This window comes from Xiphophorus couchianus, chromosome 4, assembly GCF_001444195.1.
Source record: "Xiphophorus couchianus chromosome 4, X_couchianus-1.0, whole genome shotgun sequence".
Classification (NCBI taxonomy): domain Eukaryota; kingdom Metazoa; phylum Chordata; class Actinopteri; order Cyprinodontiformes; family Poeciliidae; genus Xiphophorus; species Xiphophorus couchianus.
In genome coordinates, this window is record NC_040231.1 from 23534051 (window position 1) to 23554728 (window position 20678).

A 20678-nucleotide genomic window follows, 5' to 3' on the forward strand; every position below is an offset into this window, starting at 1 on the left:
TCAACTTAAATGACACAGGAGTATTCAACAAGATCGACATAGCGATGCAGCTCATCTCATCTACACATATCATCTCAGTCATTTCTATTCAAATAGCCAAAATGTATATTTTCTGCATGAAGTTTGAACTTTCTGCCTGTGCATGTTCAGGTTTTCTATGAGGCCTCGAGCATATTTTTACACCCATTAATCAAGATTCAATTTTGCTAAGTCTGACTGCAGCTTCTATTCTACCTACATCAACAATTGCTTAAAAATTTGATTTAAGTCTACAATTCAGTTTTGAGATTTGTTTTACCATTTAGTTTTCAGCCAAAACATTAAAACAAGTGAGACAGAAGCCATCATGAGCCATCATGCTGTTATGGTGTGACATTCTGCTTGCCAACCTTGGTTCCTGGCATTCCTTGTCTCACCTCAGTATTTCATCCGCAACACCACTTTTTGACAGCAGGGGTCTCCATTGGCTTGTGTTTATTAAAGTATAAGCAAAGGAAGGAGTTCTTAGAACAGAGCAAATTACAGGAAGTAGTTTTATTTCATAATTATTAAAAAGTATACAGAATATAGAATGCTACATATTTAACATTTATACACTCATTACAGTGCGGAAAATATGAGATGTTTTTACCAATTTCCAGTAATGATAAATAACCTTTAATAACGACTGACTCACATCGTTGCACTGTCTTACCAGCAGCATTAAAGTAGGATTTAGTTTGCAAAAACACAAGACCTTACAGTCATTGCTTGAAACCAACCGTTGCATCAAAAGAAAATGTTTTTACACCAAAAAGTCAAATAAACTCCAACTGTACAAGTCCAATAACAAAGCCAAATTGACTCTTCATGGTCGAAATATTACTGTGTTACAGTCACAAAAGCAATAAATTAATCATGAATGCCAAAAACATTTGTTTTTCCAGGTACCTTGGTAATCCTCTAGTGTGGATCTTGTTATGTAAGCATACCCTGAGAAAAGTAAAGTGTGAAAAACACACGCGCACTCAAGCGTGTCAGGAAATCAAAACTAAACACAAGTAATTGTGGAATGCAAAATACAAATTTGATTAAAACACCATTATAAACATAAAAATTACAGGATAAGAAAAGTGTTATCCTGCAGTAGCATAATCCGTCCCCGTCTGTCAATAGATGTTTTTCTATAGGATTACTGGATCTAAAAAGCCGTTTTCTTGATTATATAACCTTTCTCTAATCATCAGATTTTTTTTTTTTACCTACTTGTGATGTAAGACGCTGAATCTGGAATTGTAAATAAAGTGTCAGTACGCACAGATGAATAATCACAGCACCATGTAGACACATTCTGCACTGGTGACTCCAATTGGAGCTAAAAGATTGCGATTAGAAACAGAGAAAAGGTGAAGCTGTTGTCTAAAAATAACAGCTGACATTTTAAAAACAGATGTCGGACCGAAACTGAGGAATAATAAATAATCATTAATCCTTTTTTAGGGAGAATGTAACCCAACATGCTAAATTCAAGCAACATTCATTCACTGGAAAGTTTAAATTTCATTAATGTCTGACTATAATAATGACAATATTCATAAAAACTATAACTAGGTCCAACAAGAAAACGCTTGCTTCATTTTTTATTTCCCCCGTTAACAGACATAAAATCATTTTCTTTGTTAAAATACATATTTCAAGCTAAATATTAGGCATTCAAACTTCACAAAGTTGGGTCTCTACAGCAACCGTGCCTTATGTGTATGAAAGGAAACAAATTTAGGCCGTCTATTAGTGCAATCAGCTGGCAGCTGATTTCAGCTTCAATGGCAAAGCAGTCACTGCATTACTGTGCCCAAATGTTACAATATATTGCTTAATGAAGCAGGTCAGGAAGCTGCAGGTACTAAATATACACCATTGGCTATTTGTCCCAGACTAGCTTTGGAAAAAGGAGGACAGAGTGGCACCCTTTAAGGTGTAACTAACTAAATCCACAAGCCATTTACTCAAAATGTACCTTTTTACGTAATGTATGTTTTGATTAATTTTATTCAGAACAGATAAAGTCAACCAGATATAATATGATGAATGATTTGTCTGCTTTCTGGTAAACCCAGCTAGCACCTTTTTCCCAGATCTATTCAAGAGCCAAAATAAAATGCCGATCATTTAAAGAAAAACCTGAACTATTCATCCCCTTTAACAACTATTAAGAAAGAAATAAAGTGATATTATCCTAATACCAACGACATGGTAATGCATTGCACTTCAGAGTGTGAAACAATTTAAGGCATTTCTTTAATTTTGCTTTAAAAGGATTAAGCAATTAATTAGATAGCAACTGTCACAATAAAAAAACAACCCAGAAACATTTTACACTTTAAAAGAACAAATAAAAGGTGAGATTTCAACCTGGAACTAAGCGAAGGTACACTGACGTGATGAAGTGTCCATGGCGCAACATGAAGGAATCAAACCATGTTGGTCTGAGTGTTTGGACTGCGGCTCTGCAGGTCCTGTACCTGATCGAGGACCCAGCCGACGCCCGGTCGCTCCTGGGGATTCGAAACCATTATGGAGCTCAGCAGCATCTGGAGACCATTGGAGTAACTGAATCAAAAACAGACAGACAAAAGATTAGCACAGTTTAATTCACATCCAGAGATGCAAATGTTGAGCTAATAGTTTAGATTTGAATCACAAACAACAAGAATATGATTTGTTGTTATTTTGCTGGAAGAAGTCTTCATAAGCAACAAGACAAGCTATACTTACAAAAGTAATGCTCTAATTTGATCACAAAAAAGCAAGATGGTACATTTTAAGTTTTAACTTTGTTGTGGAGGAAAGTACAAGACAGAAGTAGTGAATGAAAAATGCAAGAAGTGTAAGGTAATCTTGGTTAACAACTGCTACAAAACTTAAAACTTTGTGGTAAGTGCTCATCGTTTTGTTGCAGTTTGAATACGGACCTACAAGTTGAAGGGATGGTCACTGGATTCTGGACAGCCAGAGCAACACTATCCCCCTTCTGAAAGATCAGATCATAAGGGCCCTCCAGCATCATCATGCAGTACAGCACGCAGCCCAGCGACTGGAGGTTTATGAAAACACACACAGAAGATGTTATTAGCTGAAATAAAGATTTTCACTTTTATTTCAAGCGTCAGAGAGATACAGAGGCCAATATAGAAAATAAACTAAGACAATTTCAAAACTCAAAACGGGAGGGAAGATGTCTTACCCAAATATCAGTTCGCTCATCTATAATGCAGTGACTTTCTACGTTAAAGAGCTCAGGAGCTCTGTAGGAAATGGTACATCTTTGGGCCGCCCAGTCCTGTACAGTCATGGCTTCTCTGGATCCCCTGACCTATTCAAAAAAATTTAAAAATAGACCAATTAGTATTATAGTGAGTAATGCCTAAAAGTAAATCTAGTACACTTCAACGTTCACAGCACAAATGAAAATAAAATACAATTTTTGACACCATTTCTGAACATCCAAGTTATGAATTTAAAGAGAAATGTGTTTTTTTTGTCGTGCATTACAAAAAAAAGATTCTGAATTAACCGATTAAAACAGTGCTGTTGATTTGAAAACAAAATACATTACAATGGCTGCCCTGAGAAAAAACTACCAGAAAGACAGAAGATGTTAGGACGTGAACCTCATCTTATGAAGAGTTACAACAGCATCAACAATGCTAAGCTGCCACCTAGTGGTGAAAAACAGAACCATTTATTGAAAAAGAAAACCTGTTCATAAGTATTCAATATTATTTAAGAATCAATTATTTGCAGTGCTTCTGGCTACTGTATACTATGTTTTAACACTTCTGTCTAAGTGACAATATGTGTCGCACTCTGTCGATCACATCAAATTAACTTCGCAATTTTATAGGTGGCTATCACCTTGTGAAAATATTTACAATTAATAAGTAAAGATTTTCCAACTTTCTATAGATGTCCACTCTTACCTCAATTCTTGCCCGGTTCATTGAGCCCAGATCCATTAGAACTGGCCTGTCTTCCTCATCCAAGAGGACATTTGTGGGTTTCAGATCCCTGTCAGATTAAATAAAATGACATAAGTGGTGGACAATAATAACCAGAAGGCTTTTTATACACAAGACAGTCACAAAATTATAAACACTGGAAGCTAAATTCTGTAGGAATGACAAAAGTTTTTTTGTTTGGGGACACCAAAAGAAAAACAGCACATCAGCAGACTTGCTAATTTAAACATTTTTACAAAGCAGTTTTGTCAAATATTCATACACATCACACTTATCACAGTATGTTTTCAATAATCAAAAGCCTTAATCACTCCTCTCGTGCTTTTCTGTGATGGACGAGCAGATTGGGAACAGATGAATATACTAACTAATCTTATTAATCTGTTCATGAGCATAAGTATCAACTTCTGTAGTTATGACATCAGGCAAGCTGCGTGTTAACATATAAGATATGATTAGCAGTTCCGCCAGATCGGTCAGATAAACGTAGATGCTCTTCACTGTGCAAACATCACCCCTCCATAATGTCCATCTTCAATAAGTATTTGCAGTGTTTCTGTAGATGGTTATTTCTTTCTTGGACCAAATAACCGAAGATTTACTTAAAACAATTGCATCTAAAATATATGTGAAACTAATCTGTATTTCTTTATGGAAACCCCTGTGATCATATCTTTTACATAGACATACTTGTGCTTTGTGTTTTGGCACATGGATGCATACAACTTCACATAAAATGCAACAAATACAATTTGCTCGTCTCTGAAAGTTGGGCGACTTTACCTGTGGGCATAGCCTTTGTCGTGAATGGTCTTCAAACCAGAGCAGATTCCGCGGAAGATTGTCAAAATCTGGTTTTCAGGCATTGAGCTCCCTTTGTCTCTTAGCTTCTCTAAGACAGACCACAGGGTTCCTTTCTGTTCACAAATACACAAACAAATCACAACAGGATCACATTCTGACAAGTTTCCTTCGTCGTCCAAATTACAGTATCAACTTACTCTAACGTAAGGCAGAAGTAGCCAGGCTTCTGTCTTGCCTCCGCTGTCAGAGAAGGCATATGCAACCAGGCTCAAGATGTTGGGATGATTAAACATCTGATGCATTTCCACCTCCGTCTGAGCCTCCTGGCGAGCCTGGCGATCATGACATAAGATCCTCTTCAGAGCGTAGAACTGTCCGTCCTTTGCACCCTCAACCAGATCAACATAGCTGAACCCACTGAATTGACGGAGAGAAAGCAGGTTAGAGGAAGCATGACATTAAAAGGGGGGTAATGTGAATCCTAAATGTTACAATTACAATAACAATAAAGTTGTACAGCAGTTGACATGAAACCCTACAACACAATCAAGTCAACTCACCCTTCATCCAATTTCTGGACAAAGTAGTACTTTTTGTTATCAATGGTGATGGAGCCACGGGAGCATATACACAGGGCCTGTCCCATGCCGACATGTACATTGTTTAACCAAAAACTTTAAAAAAAAACCTAAGAGAAACAATAAAGACATTAGAAAAACATGCATGAACACAGAGGGCAACTGTTTCTATCCTCTTTGTAGGCCTCCCATCCAAAACGCTTCACCAGTTCTAATTGAGGGGCAATTCTTGGTCTATTAGCTGCTGTAAACTTTGAAATGCAATTTGTTTTCTTGATCACTGTCAAGAGTGAAGTTAATTAGTACTGACGTGTCATGTAGGCAATCCGTCGTCTATACCTGCTTATCCTTGCAGGGTCACTGGGGTTTGGTGCACATCTCCAAAGGTCATTGGTCAGAGGCAAAGCCTTCTCCTATACTAATGTGTGAATGAACTTTTTTTTTATACCAAGCAACTTTGGTTACTCTGCTGTCAACTCAGCCATCACTTGGCTCTTGAATTCTTATACTGAATTATTTTTGATAGGGTGGGACAGTCTGACAGTGACACTGATTCTGTTATCCAATTGTTAAGTTTCTCCATAATATATGTCTTCAGTAGCCTGTCTACACTAGCGTCCCTATGGTTTTACATATGCTAGTTGATGGGTAATTAACCTTGAAGCCTGCGGTAGTATTAAATACATTAATTCCGAATACTTTAAATTGTTTCATGTTCTATTCAAACCCAGGAATATAGGATTTCCTTCCCTGTAATGACTCAATCATCAAAGAAACCTTTTCGATTACAGGTAACGTTTCAAAGCTCAAGAAAATAAGCTGCAAAACATTTCAACCCCTGGGTGGATTTAAAAAAATACCGGCGAAAAATAAATTATGCGGCATTATTTGGTAATAATGTGGATTAATATGAAGGATATTAGTCGCATGCTACCTTAAGATAGCATGAAAACGAAGGTTAGCTAACACAACAATATTTTCAAGTAATCTGGAATACCGTTACCGTCTTAATTTCTTTTATATGTATTATTTAAACTGAGCCCCTGACAAAATGTTCTTCTTAACTTGGTAACTGAATATTTCTTACCTGCTTCCCTCTTTCCCTTACAAGTTAGCTTGCTATCATTTTTGTGGGTTTTTTTTTCTCCCTTCTGCTGCTGCTTCTTCTTCTTCGTCTCTAGTTTGCGAACCTTGTGAAGTCCATAAATCAAACAGCGCCAAATAAAGACTAGTGGCAGATGCCAGAGAAAGATATGATGGCGGATAACAGGCCTAACAGGAAAAATAGCTCCGACGACGGAGGTGATACTTGTGCTGTTTTGATGTTTAAAATCTAGTTAACATATAAAAACTGTTAAATAGTGTATTGATGTGCTACCCATTTGCTTAAAAGAAGCTCGTCCTACAAATAGACGCTTTGTGAACTTGCTACATGTTAGCTTTAGGTGGCTACTGCTAGCATCATTAACGCTGGAATAAGGCTACAAGTAATGTTACTTAAAGAGTGTTAATGAGGCTACAAACCAAGAGAATCACTCATCATTTACATGAGTTTAGGTAACAGCAGTCTTTTGTTATTTGCTAAGTTAAGCTAAGAATTTGCTAAGCTAACTTACCACAGGCAGTTTCCAGGTAAACGTCTTGATCCAAGAGGAATTGGAGACAGAATTAAATGACTTTTTGATTTAGTGATGGCTGGACTCGCAGAGAAAAGAAGCAACTGCATTCAGCTTTGAATACTGTTGGCTTTATTTCGTCATTTTTATTTGCTTCGTGTTAAATGCCAGATAAAAATGTGTCTAATTAAAATCACACAATCAGTTATCTATATGGTTTGTATCCGACTGAAATCACTATTAATTTTTGTTTTAAGGTAACCATGCATTGGTAGTAATAGTAGTATATTAAATATAATAATTAGATTGTTTTTTTTTAAAAGAATATGCCCTGTTTATGCTGCATTATAGTAGTGATATTCATGTGCATTCATGTTCACAAGTCTTGAATGGACTTTTTAATATAATTTTTCATATCTGATCATTGTTTTTCTTTTTCTCCCCCAACACATCATAAACCATTTACCGAGTTAGGGAAAAGGGATTGAAATTTTCTACCTACACTACCTACTCCGTAGTCACTACATTGTGACTACCTTGATATAAAGTAGAAAGCCTGCATGATCAGGTTTACAGGCATTTGAAAATGTCTTTAAGAAACTAACCTTTTATTCTAGAATAATTTGACGAGCACTGTCACTGTTAAAATGGCAGCTACAGCGACTTCAGTGTATCAATCCATGTTTTCTTCTAGTTTGTTCTGTACTAGTAAAACTAGTAATATCCTTGGCTTCATGTGTGGTGTAAACTCTATCAGCTACTGCCATTAACTGTGACGTTCATAAATAAGACTTGTAATCTGAATTCTAAGCAAATAAGAACTTAAATTGTAGCTTTGAACACTCCCAGATCCCACAAAGCAGTTGTTCACCTTGGCGAGTTGTCTTGCCTCAAGCAGGGCCACAGGAGGAGGAGGACAGAGTGAAAACTAAGCCTGTCTCTTGTAGCACTGGGGGAGGAGATGGGGCTGCTGTCAAACGCACATCTCAGCATCTTACCCCTGAAGACGAGGACGAGTCCTCAGCAGACCAACCAGCACCATGCAAAACCTCCAAAATTGGCTTCAGCATGGGCAGTAAGATGGCGAAGAAATCAAACCCTATTTCTATCAAACTAGGAGCAACGGTAAGTGTTAAGCTTATTTTACAGAACACCATTTGTGCAGATAGTATTGTGAAAGTAGTTGCAGAACAGCCTGACAATGAGCACACTGAGGTCTGAGCCATGAAAATGTTGAGGCCTTTGGGTTATAAAGATGAGCAGATTCTATTCCTACGTGTTTGGGTTTTGAAACAACCTAAAGTTGGTTAATTATTACAATTTTATTTTTACTTAACTCTTACTAAATATGAAGATGTCTTTAGTTATGTCACAAAACAAGGAAGTGTGGATGCTGCTTAGCTGTTTTACTTTATTTTTGTCCCTGACCTGTTCTAGAAACCCAAGGAGACAGTGCCATCACTTCCTCCAAAAAAGCTGGTGTCAGTTTTTAACGAAGATGATGATGTAAGTACCTGCTCATAAAAAAAAAAAAAACGTCGTATGGAGTGGAATCGATGAAAAGTAGCTGATGTTAGTTTTCTCTCTTGTATAGAGCGAACCAGAAGAAATGCCTCCAGAAGCAAAGATGAGGATGAAGAACATTGGGAGGTACAGAAGCTGCGACAGTTTTGCCCGTTTTTCTTTTAGTAAATCAGTTTTTGATTTTTTTTTTTTTTTCAAAAAGAAAGAAAAAAGTAACATTTTTGTAAAAAAAAAAAAACTTTTTATGCAGTGTATGTAGACATCTGTTTTCAAATGTGTGTTAAGTTTTTTTTTTTTATAACTTGACGTAAGACGATAAACTTATCTTTTCAGGGAGACCCCAACATCTGCAGGCCCTAACTCCTTCAACAAGGGCAAGCAGGGCTTCTCTGATAATCAGAAACTCTGGGAGAGGAAGATGAAAACCCAATCTGACAAGTTGTAAATCACTGCCACAAACGTCTGTCACTAAATGACATTTTTATACTTGTTAACGTTGTGAGATCTCTATGAAGGCTCTCATTTTTGTCGCTGCAGCCTTGGTTTGTACAACTCGGCGCACAGCAGTGGAGGCTAATTTGCAGTCTTCCCCCTTGTGTTTACGCTTCTAACCACAGCTGGTTGATCTTAACTCGAGAGGAGAAATTGCCAGGTGTCTCTGGCTCCAGAGATGTGGAGTGGTGATGACAAAGGGAGGAGTTGGCCAGAAAATAATTTGAAATGTTTTTGCTACGTGTTGCTTTTGTTTTGTTGGCTAATTAGATGATTGGGATAGTTCCTGCTCTCATGATGTTACCGTTCTTGTTCCCTCCATGCGCTGGTTTGGTTTAATCCTAACAAGCACGTTGCTTGTCTGATGTTGGTGTAAAAATGTACATAGTGACAATGTTTTATTTCTTAATTCACAAACTAGACGGTGGGTTAAAATATTAAGTGTAGTTTTTTTTTTTTGTTTTGTTTTCAGATTAAATTCTTTTTTGAATTTAGATCCTCACTTTTACTGCACAGCCCTTTGCTTTCACCAGCTCCCTCACCTATGAGAACACACTTTTTCTTTTTGTTTTCATTTCTGCCTCATTCAGCCTATCAAACATGCAGCCGAACTCCAGTTTGTCACGCTTACAGTAAATGTTTTCTGTTGTCAAATATTTAAGCATTGAATTGTTACCATATACACTTTCTTGGTTGCACTTTTGTTCAAATTAGGTACTTTCCCAAACTCTTTTCCTTTTGAATTTAATATCATAACTCACCAACATGTTATGTGTCTTAAACTCTTTTCCCACTATCCAAAATGTGTAGTTTAGATTTTTCTGCGGATTACGCAACCATTCGTTCTGACATCTCCGAATAAAATATATCAACACCTATTGCTATAGTCTTTGTTTCAATCATGTCTAGTGAATATGAATTTAAAAAATGGTTTTCAATTATTTATTGCAGCAGTCGGAGAAATCATGATAAATTCCATATTTATTTTTATTTAATAGTTAAGTTTTTATTTCTTTCCACAGTCTTAAACTGAAGAATTGATGAAAATTTGATGAGACGGACGAATTCCTGCAGATGGAAAATGATTTTTTTATTCCCTTCCCCCTGAGCATTTTAAATTAACACTTAGTACGCCTGCATGTGCGTCACCATGGAACCGCTCTTCACACATTTCTTTGTTCAGACTCAGCTTTAGCTTTCTGATATGGTCTTTTGGTGATGCACATTTATGAAAACTAACGCATATTGAGTAGAGTGCCAGCGGGGAAACATGTTTCCCACACCTCAGGCTTATTGCAAATGTGAAGCCAGCCTCGCTCCATCAGCTGGCATAGCTTTCTGCAAAGAGATCCAGAAGCTCCTGGTGGCCGTGGAAGGTGCGTCTGTGCTCCACTGCAGACTGGGAAGCACCTTCAAGGCTCTTTGCACCAGTTTGGGCAGTGGAGGTTCTGGCTGGATGAAGGACGCCGAAGTTCCTCTGGTCCAAATCAACAGCATCTTGAAGGCGGAGTTTTGCATTAAGGCCTAAAGATGTGGAAGGAGATGTGAGTCACTGGGGTTAAAATGACTTGACAGTGAATCAGGATGGTAAACTGAACCATTCAGAAACTACAGAGGATCCTTTGTGCTTTGTTGTGGATTGAGTGTCTTTATTTCTTGTACCGATGCCAGTTTCAGTTTATGTCAAAACAGTGCAAAATAAAACCAAGCTGATTTTGTATTACTCTCAGAATGAGTTTAATCTGGATTTTTAACAGTTCTGGTGTTTTCTCTTTTTCCTTTAAAAGTCCACAAAGTTTTGGGGGGGAAATATTATGTAGAAAATATTGAAGAACTAGAGATTCTTGTGAATGAAAAGCAGTAAGCAGTGGGAATGGTACTGGCTTGCGTTTGTTCTTCTGGTATTTAAAAAAACCAACAAAAAAACACGCAAAAACATTTAAACCCATAAGTATGTAAATAAAAAACTTAGGTGGAATTCATTTTGAATAATTATGTGCAATGCAAAATCTCAAAGCATAATTTATCATTTGTCCCATAAAGCTGACAGATCAGAATTTGAACAAATTTACCACTTTCAGCAAAACTTTAATAATGATGCATTGGCTGTGAGCTGTAATAAAAAAAAATGCCATGTTTATTTTAGGCCTACCCACACTAAGCTGCATTCATGCAATAAATGAAATCAAAGTATTGAAAGGGAAGTTGCTCTTAACTTATTTTGTCCAGTTTCTAAATGATCAGTTTCTCATAATTGATCATTTTCTATGAAAATATAGAAACTGTCCTTTTAAAAACATAAATTTTGACTAATTAAAACTTTTTAAATTGTATTTTCCAGTTTCCACTGCAGTACACACTCAAAAAAAGCAGCGATAGCGACAGAAACCAAACCACTCTGAAATATGGCGGCCTACCTTGACTCCTGATTCCAGTACAAAAACAGCGTTGCTGCTGGCGAAATATTCAGCTGACAGGACACAGATGAGCATCCGACTTCTGTTTATAGTGAGAACCACATCGTTTGTATAAGCTGTAAAGCAAAATCAGATAATTAATTAAAACATTTGTGGAGACAGACACACACACACACTCACTCACACACAGCTGATGCTATTACCCCCTCCTGGAAGAATGTCCCTTTCCAGCAGACAAACGCGATACCCCCACTGGTCCTCTAACACCTGTGGCAGCCACATTTCTATCGGTTCCTCACGGCTCTGCATCTCTACGTTTGATGTACGAAGGAAACAAAACTTTACTTATTTTGTTCTCTTTTAAATCCAAACAATGATACGCATATTCGCTCCTACCTCCTGCATCACTGTAAGGCCTGGAGGAAATGGTCAAACCATTTACCGCCTCTGCTGATGGACCCGTCCACACATATGACACAAAAACATCAAATTCCTTCTCTGTAAGGTAAAAAAAAAATTAAATATTAAAATAGGAATTACATTTTTTTTTCTACCATAAGCAACATTACTGTGTATTATCAGAAAACTGCATCTGCAGTTGCTTGAATAACGTGAGATTTCACAATGTCAGGTCTTAGCAATGAGATCAGCCGTAGCATGCGGGGGTGTGTGTGCGTGTGTGTGGGTGTGCGTGTGTGTGTTTTCTGACCTCCATCATCTTTTCCAAACTGGAAGCGTGATCTGAAGATGAGCTGTAATTCCACCCACTTCACATGCAAGGTGATTCCCAGGCAGACTACCAGCAGAAAGCAGCCAAACGGATACCCAACCAGTGACGGCCATTTTACTGGAATGAAAGCACACACACATCTTAAAATTGGCATTACTGTGTAGCTTAATTACTTCAATACACAATCAGATAAACTGACTATTTATTTTCTTATTTGCACCCCGACCAGGCAATTAATTTTTTTAGCATAATGAACAAGTATGACATATTATTGATTTTTACTAAAGGTTTTAAAATGATTAAAAAATCAACTAAGGCTGCGAAATGATTTGGCCTCTCTGGGATTGAGTGAGAATGGGGAGAATTTTCTAAAAATAATGAAAAAAATGGGTAAGTTTGGCTTAAAAATAAGTTAAATAAACAATTTAAATTGATTTTTTTCTTAAAATCTTGTAATCTACTATATTAGGAAATACAATTACTACAACCTTTTGTCGAGACAAAAATTAGCAATAATATTTTTATCTTGGTACGGATACCCGAGCAGCATTCTTCTTTATAGGTGTTGCTCGGCTGACATGATTGTGTTATCTTCTCAATCAAAATCTGAGCCTCAGTAAATCAATGTGGTTTTAAGCCTTCGGTTTGGCTTCATCACACAGCTCACACCCACGCAAGTCTTATTTAAGGAAACTAAATGGAATAACCAAAGCACCTCGTCATACCGATGTAGCTGACTCAGTCATCGCCTTTCATATGCAGCTATTGGAGCAACGATGTAATTTTAAAAAAGTCAAACACCGAATTGGAAATGCCCAACAAATGGAGCACAAATGGGCTACCTTGCTTCTTTTGTTTCAGTGTAATTGTGACTCTGCTGTTTCCCACAGCGTTTCTGGCGAAGCAGGTGTACGAGTGCGTCAGGTGCTGAGGCGTCACTTCCTTTATGGTGTGTGTCTGCGTGACCTTGGTCTCTGAAAATAAGACTTCACTGGAACGTAGGAGAACGTTAACTTACTTTCTGTTTCAAAGCAAAACTGCCAGTTGAAAGTGCCGTTATTTACTCACTGATGCTGCTCCGTGTCTAACAGGGTCATGTTGTCCGTATCGCCGCCATAATTCATGAACCACTCTACCTTTCGAGAAATGTTTACCTCAAAATCGAAGTCTACGTCACATGTGAGGTTGTGAGGCTGACCTGAAACAGAAAACAATTTGTTTCAGATGTACAAGTGTAAAATGCTTGGTTTAACTAAGCTGGGATATTCTTAACAGTCTACATCATTTACATAAAATATCAGTGATAGAAAATAAAAAAATCTAAGATTTTGATATTGGTCCAGATAGCGGCATCATAGCACTTACCAAGCTCAACCTCCTCAGTCATGTTAGCAGCTGGATACTTAACCACAGGAGGAGAGTTTGCTTTCAAATATGCTGTGGTAATAGGAAATAAAGTTATATTTTCATTCTGCAAAACCTGGGACTACAAAGGCGCTACACTATCCAGAACCAAACTTTGCTAGAAAGTCTTACATATAAAAATGCAAAAAGAAATAAATCAACATGTTATTTTCAGCAGTCTTTTGGACTACAACAGATTTATTTTTAGTTCACTTTCCGTTCTACGTGAGAAATAAGAGGTTAGCAGGTAATTCACCACAGTCAAGGTGAAACCTAAGGTTTTATGTGAATAAGTCATGAAAAAATTAGGCACCTTGATTCTGTCTCCAAACAGTCCCTTATCATCAATCTTCCAGCACTACGCTGGGCAGATAGTTGGGAGTTTGTGATGAGAAATTATTTTTGATTTTCTCCAAAAATAACCTTCTGCTTTATGGCCCAAAATCTCCACTTTGACCTTTTCTGTCTGAAGAATATTGTTGCAAAACTCCTACATTTCAGTCAGGTGAAGGTTTGCAGACCTAAATCAAGCTGCTATATTCTTGTGACTGTTTTTTATGTTTTTGTTGTCTGCTGTTTTATCTGTTGTGGTACTAATGTGTGTTTTCGATCAGTGTATTGATGATTATGGCTAGTAGATGCATTTTAGAGGTGAAAGTACACACAGGTTGGTGACAATTACCCATTGGCATTAATAAAGTTGTCTGAACTAAACTAAATCATTTTTCTCACTGTGGAATGATTGATTTCAAATTATTTAGAAATAAACTTTTACAGATCAGTGGGCAGCAACCACTGCTATGTAAGATTATTGTTAATTTCTTCCTTAATAGTACTGAACTAAAGTGCCAGCTTTTATAGTGGTGGTCACATTTACTGATTGTTCAGTTAATCTAGTGCATCTAATTGACAGCACCAGTCTTCAGCTTTTCCTCTTCAGTCATAAAAAATCAGTAAGAATGTCTGTAGTGGATGGTTATTGAAACAATATTTTTTTTTAGATGACTATAAATCCTATTTATGTGAGTTTGGTTTAACAGGAAAAAAATTAGCCCAGTTTTTATGCCTCACATGTTTTCACAGCGTTTGACAAATGCTGTCAAATGTGTTGTGATAAAATGTTTCCGTACAACCTGCTAGTTTAAGTAAATATTTTTGATACACTTTAGAGTTGGAAACCATATTTTATGAGTCTGGAAATCCTCCATCAAACTGTAAGAGATGAAGCTCAGATTGCCGAGATTAACACAACAAAACCATTTGCAGCATGGCTTCCTGCAAAGCTCCAGATAACTTGTCTCAGAATAAAAACCAAATTAGATAATGCTTTCGAGTGGAGAATGCAGACAGTGAAAGTGACTGAAAAACTCAGAGGTGAAACAGTAAAGCACTGGTAAGCCACAGATATGGGACGACTAGATCAGTTTCATTTTTCTTTAAAAAAAAAAAAAGTCTAAAGTACTGTGAAAACAGAGCTCTGGCAAACCAGTGAACCAAGAAGGATAAATAACAGCATTCTTAACAGATAGGGCTTCTTTAAATACATTAAACTCAATAAAGTAATTAGCTGGTTTAAGCAAAAAGCGGTTTCAAATGCTACTGTGGATGGTAGCATCAAGTATTCACTTCTAAATAAACATTGCAAACTGCAGAAATGAAATAGTTACGATTAGGAAAATCAGAATTAACAATGCGAGGGAAAATACTTACAATGGCAATATGTCATTGGGACTATTGTGTGTGTCCCTATCGAGACACACACTTACTCAGTGGCCTTGAGAACTGCCCTTTTCTTAGAGCCACAAAATGTTGTTTTTGAAATATTCATACTAGTCTGGCATGCCTCCAACCACCATGTTACTTAATCCACATTCTTCCCCTTTCTTATGGGGAAGGAAGATGAATGTCTACACCATGAATGCATGCGTGTAGATATGCATTCAGTCTACATGCATGAATGCATGTAGACTGCATTCAGGCGTCTACATGCATTGAGTTGTCCACATGCAATTAATTAATTCTCTGCTGGAGCTAAAAAGCACTTGAATCATTGTACATTATGAAATGTCCAGTAAGTGTGTTAAATAGTATGAATTATCTCTTCATTTATCTCTTGGTTTTTATTATTATTATTATTATTATTATTATTATTATTATGTTTGCTGCATCTGTACTATTAACACTTTGCTATATAAAGTTGGAAAATTAAAAACACAAGACAAAGAAACCGGAAAATATTTCAAATTTTAAACGAACATGAACTTTACATTCAAGTATAACTGCAGGAAAGCATTACTTGCTGTGTGTACTCTCTGTTTAGTGGGAAAAGGAAAACCACAAAGTGTGAATGTGAACATGAGCGCTAACAGTGGAAAAACTGAATCTTGCATTTCTGAAACTTCCTCTCTGCCTCAGGCCTAAAAACTGACTTCACATTAACATATATATATATTTTTTACCAATACACCTGATGCTAAAAGTTTGTGAAGGTACTATTTTTTTAGATGATGTGCATTTATTCAACAAAATATGATATATACATAATATTCAGCCTGTATATTTCATATATTTGTGACACTACACGTCTACCACAGCAGAGCAAAGGCTCCAGCAACCACACCAACAGTCAACCACTTTCTGCAGAAGACGCCTCCTAGTTTCAGGGTTATCAGTGAACTAATTTATTGGTGGGGGGGAAATAAAAACAGTTATGATGAACATGTTTGTCACTGGGTGATCTAGAAAAATAGCTGCCATATTTGGGGCTAATGCAACATATTCCCCATATAATGAAGACCCTTAACTTTATAAACTGTAAAGGTTTTTTGAAGTTTTTGAAGTTCTTGCAATCCTTCGAAAATGATTCTGCACCTGCTTACAAGTGGATGCATGCATAAAATGCAATCCTTTAAATGGGGTGTTGCTTGAAAAGCTAGGAGAAGGTGGATTTTGCATACGTATGGGAGAAATATGGAAATTTATGTTTAAAACACCCAGAAAATGTTTCTGCTTGAAAGCATTTGCCAGCATTTGTCTATTAATTATTGAATGACATGGCAAAAATGTAAGGCTTATTCGTTTTGTCTACAGATTACACACATGCTGCATTTTGCAGAACTGTGACTCTGTGTTTTTTCAGTGCAGACTTTTGTGTGTTCGTAGAACGGGTGTGAGCAGCATGTCTGGTTTGCAGTACAGAGGAGGTGCTAAGTGATAAATCAAAACTTTCAGAATTATCTTCAGACATTTGTGTGACTCACTGTGGCAGTTGTGGCGCAGCACATGCATGAAATGGCTTCCAATTAGGTTTTTAAATTATAACAGAAATATCGAAGTCTTACGTATGACTTTAACGTGGACGGCCCTCCTGAAGATCCTCGCGACTCCTTGCTCAGTTATTCGTCTGTCACAATAAAATACACCCGTGTCCTCTTTGTAGACTGTGCAGAGGTGAAGCTCCCCGTCTTTAACACAGGAGTCTCTAGCTATAGACACGGGTCTGTTTTTCTGCAAGAAGGTATACAGGAGTGAATTTCTGTTGAGATCTAGGAGCACGTCGCCTTCACACTGGCGAAGTACCTCAGTCGTGAAAAACAATCAGAAATGGATTTTGCAAGGAAGCGGTTTTGGGTGTTGTGAAAAGTTGCTACTTTGCACTGGTATGTACTTCACCTTGTACCAAACCACACCTGTGTTGTTATAACAGGCATGTCCGGGGCAGGGGATGCTTCCACCAGCGTCAACCAGCAACATCACGCTGCTCTCTTCAGGCTTAAAGCATTTCAAACTGGTTTTTGCGATGACCTGCAGAGTCGAATTTGACCTGCAACAACAGTCAAGTGGCGAGGTGGGATCAACAATATTCCAATCAAACCACTTTTAGTATGCAGAGTATTAAAACATATGTATTAAAGGAACAACATATAAGCATGAACCCGACGTTCAAGGCACTTTAGTGAATGGAGTTAAACTCTAGCGTTCAGTTAAAATAAATGTTGTTACAATGACCTCATTAGTTACCCCGTGAAACTTCTATTTGCTCCAGCATCTTTAGCCACAAACTCTTCCCCACATGTTTTGCCTTCACCGGCATCGGCTCTCTTCACGTTGAACTTCTCAGATGGGTCGCATGGCATCACAAAGACTTCCCCCTCCACAGCTTTGTAGTGATGAAACAGCTGATCTGCACAGAGGAGCTTTGCAGCTGCATCAAACTCTTTTTGTTTCTTCGACCAAATTATTCAGTTGTTTGTAAATTCCTGCGTGCTAGCTTTGACTTTTTAGGCACTTTAATACAAAGCTGGAATGAATACCTGTCAAAATCCTCTGTTGTTTCTTCCCACAGCATCCCTTTGTGATAGTTGGAAAGAAAAAGTAAAACAGAACGATCCCGGTTCGCATGCTCCGTCTCCAAAACCACAGGCTTGTTGGTTTTGTCAGTGGAAGATATTGCAGATCTTTACATCGCACTAATTCTTTTTTTTATGACCAGCCAGAAGTGATGCTTCGGATATGTTCTTTTCTTCATCTTAAACGTTATCAACCTCTCTCTTGAGGGGTGAATCTTGTGGTGTTATTTTCAAAGGGCAAACTGCTCTCATGGTGGGTTGACGCACAGTTTCCTGTTTGCTTGTCTTTGAACTTGATTTCTATGAAATCTAACATGATCGCAACTTCCTATATAAACATAGGAGGTGGCTACTTCCACTTCATATGTTTATATGTAGGAAGTAGATGGTGTTGAGATGTCTTTTTTTTTTTGGTGTTGTGAAATTATTTGTTTGGCATTTTGGAGATAAGCATAAAAGCAAAAAAGGAAGAAAGAAAGCATTAAAAAAAAGTCAGACAGAAATTAAAAACTATATATATATATATATATATATAGGTATATATATATATATATATATATAGGTATATATATATATGGAATGCAGTTTTTCTCTTGCATCAGATGCTCTTCTTTAAACCTGTAAGTTATGGTTAGCCCTGCATGACCTATTTGAAATGACTTCTCTAAACCTGACCTACATCATTCCACCGTTTCTCGTGGTCCATGAAAACACAGCACTTGATTCAAATCTGCTTTTTCATTTTTCCATCCCTGCCACATTTTGCATCTCCGTACTGTGTAATTCGGAGGACAATACAAGTATGTACTTTAAGACCATGTCACATGAGCACAGCACTAAAATTATGTGAAAGAGTTTGTTTCTATGGCTTAATTACAATCTCCTGGATTTCCATATAATGAGGAAGCTTTCTGGGATTTCTGTGCCTTTGTGTCTCCTAAAATCATAAAACGCTTTTCCACTGCAAATTAGAAAAGCCTCTTCGCTTACCATTTTAATTCTGATTTTAAGACCCACCTCTTCTTCTTAGCTTTCAATCTAGTATAAGTGGTTCATTTTACTTTTATTTTCTTTATATGTATTCTATTTTGTATTTCATATTGTATTTTCTTGTTTCAACATTTTTCTTGAATTTTATTTCCACTTGTTTTTGTTCAGCACTTTCGTAATTGCCTGCTGTATTCAACGTTCTTGACAAAGAATGTTGTCTTGGCTACAAAGGTGATAACAGAAATAGGAATCAAGCTGGAAACCGCCAGAAAATCCCATATGCAATAAATTCAAAAATAAATCATCTTCATGGCTAAAATTGAAGTAGAATTACAAATAGAAAGAAAATTTAAAATTAGAATATTTTTCCTGCACTAACCTTGTATGCCCTCATGGTCTAATTTTAGATTTTTAAAATAGAGCAAGATATTCTTTTTTTTTTTTTTTTTTTTTTTTTTACAATTTTGAGAATGTATTTATAAATTAAGCAGTGTTGTGAAACTGCATCTAACATAGCTGACTGAATACCTTGGTGACATGTTTGGCCTGTGATTGTGAAGTCTAAAATCTGCCTCATGACCAACACCAATTTTCGGAGGACGGTAATTTATTTTCTGCTAACTGTGAGTCACAAACAGCACTGGTCATTCAGAATTGGATGATTTTGTATCGGGACTAATTTAGTTTCATGTGCACATTTTTTGTGCAGAAACTTTAAACTCAGTGGAGTTGACTTGTACTATGTTCATAAAGTATTGAAGCAGAAGTGGAAAAGCGAAGTAGCAAAACAGATGCTGCTGGTTACCGTTACAGCATTGTCTGAGTAGATGAGACAAGATAGTCTGAAGAAGTAGTTCACCACATCCAGTATCGGGACGTGTTCTAATCTTCAGGATCTCATGGGGTTATATCTGATGTTAAAATGCACTGCTGTGCTAAAGTTTCAAATCACCCATTATTTGTTTACGCTTTGCGTAAATAAATCCAGCCTTTTTTTTTGCTTTGCAATATTTAGAAGAGTTGAAGAAAATGAATATTCTTCTTTAAGTAATTTTAGCATGATTTTTTAACACCTAAAATATTTCTTTTATGCAACGCTAATATCTTTTGAATGTTTTCATATTGCTCCGTAACATTGTGCAGAAACAGTTTTATTGTGATCCATCGTTAGACACTTGGCTCATCAAAACAAAAGTGTAAAAGTAAAGGTGGCAAATATAAAGACCTGAATGTATCAGTGGTCTTTTGGTTGACTACATTTCTGATGAACTGTTGTTTAAGAGGAGCGCAGGAGGCGAAGTACCTCCTGCATTGAGAAGCATTGAGAGATAACTGTGGAAATAACTTAAACGAAACTGAGATGAGCAAGAAGATAGGAGAAGATAGAAAATAAGAGGAAGAAGACAGCTTCACGGCTACTAGAGAGAGGAAGTAGGGTTTGTGAAGAGCATCAGTCGCCAAGGTGCTACTACCAACATCCAACAACTATGAACTTGAATGGAAACCCCCCTCCCCGCCTCACACACACACACAACAAAGTTACAAGATGAGTAAAATCTATTTCCTGGGGAAGCCTAGGTCTTTTTTTAAAGATCTTAAAATGTGCTTTTTGCTTTAATAGTGTGTTGTGGCCATTGCGACTTTCTTTGTTGTGGTTTGCTCAGAGAGCTGTCAGGATCTGTGTTTATTTTGAGTTTCTGTGTCTCTTAGTCTCCGTATTGTATTGTCTCCCCTTGATTGTTCCCAGGTGTTTCTTGTCTCCTTGATTACCCTCTG

The 20678-nt window shown here is 37.1% G+C and overlaps 3 protein-coding genes across 5 annotated transcripts; 1 reads left to right on the plus strand and 2 right to left on the minus strand.

Annotated features, from left to right (window-relative positions):
• Positions 1–519: 519 nt before the first annotated feature.
• On the minus strand, positions 520–6557 carry stk16 (serine/threonine kinase 16). The gene is made up of 8 exons (XM_028014449.1): positions 6467–6557; positions 5363–5488; positions 5000–5219; positions 4782–4915; positions 3960–4047; positions 3224–3352; positions 2952–3073; positions 520–2589 (listed from the first exon to the last, which is right to left on the minus strand). Exons 2-8 carry the CDS (start codon positions 5446–5448, stop codon positions 2451–2453), a joined length of 918 nt encoding a protein of 305 aa, XP_027870250.1. The 5' UTR covers positions 5449–5488; positions 6467–6557; the 3' UTR covers positions 520–2450.
• Positions 6558–6595: 38 nt separating this feature from the next.
• On the plus strand, positions 6596–9890 carry pcnp (PEST proteolytic signal containing nuclear protein). Of its 2 annotated transcripts, none has more exons than XM_028014450.1 (5): positions 6596–6682; positions 7892–8121; positions 8434–8502; positions 8591–8646; positions 8854–9890. In XM_028014450.1, the coding sequence occupies exons 1-5, from the start codon at positions 6619–6621 to the stop codon at positions 8963–8965; spliced, it is 531 nt and encodes a 176-aa protein (XP_027870251.1). In that variant the 5' UTR covers positions 6596–6618; the 3' UTR covers positions 8966–9890. The 2 variants fall into 2 exon arrangements, with proteins under 2 accessions (XP_027870251.1, XP_027870252.1); XM_028014451.1 differs by having other exon boundaries at positions 7895–8121.
• On the minus strand, positions 9527–18187 carry LOC114142890 (interleukin-18 receptor accessory protein-like). Of its 2 annotated transcripts, XM_028014447.1 has the most exons (12): positions 17877–18187; positions 17584–17746; positions 17236–17386; positions 16905–17070; positions 13525–13596; positions 13228–13357; positions 13002–13150; positions 12139–12276; positions 11826–11927; positions 11633–11740; positions 11430–11545; positions 9527–10536 (listed from the first exon to the last, which is right to left on the minus strand). In XM_028014447.1, the coding sequence occupies exons 1-12, from the start codon at positions 17962–17964 to the stop codon at positions 10303–10305; spliced, it is 1617 nt and encodes a 538-aa protein (XP_027870248.1). In that variant the 5' UTR covers positions 17965–18187; the 3' UTR covers positions 9527–10302. The 2 variants fall into 2 exon arrangements, with proteins under 2 accessions (XP_027870248.1, XP_027870249.1); XM_028014448.1 differs by lacking the exon at positions 17877–18187 and having other exon boundaries at positions 17572–17701.
• Between the last annotated feature and the right edge of the window lie 2491 nt (positions 18188–20678).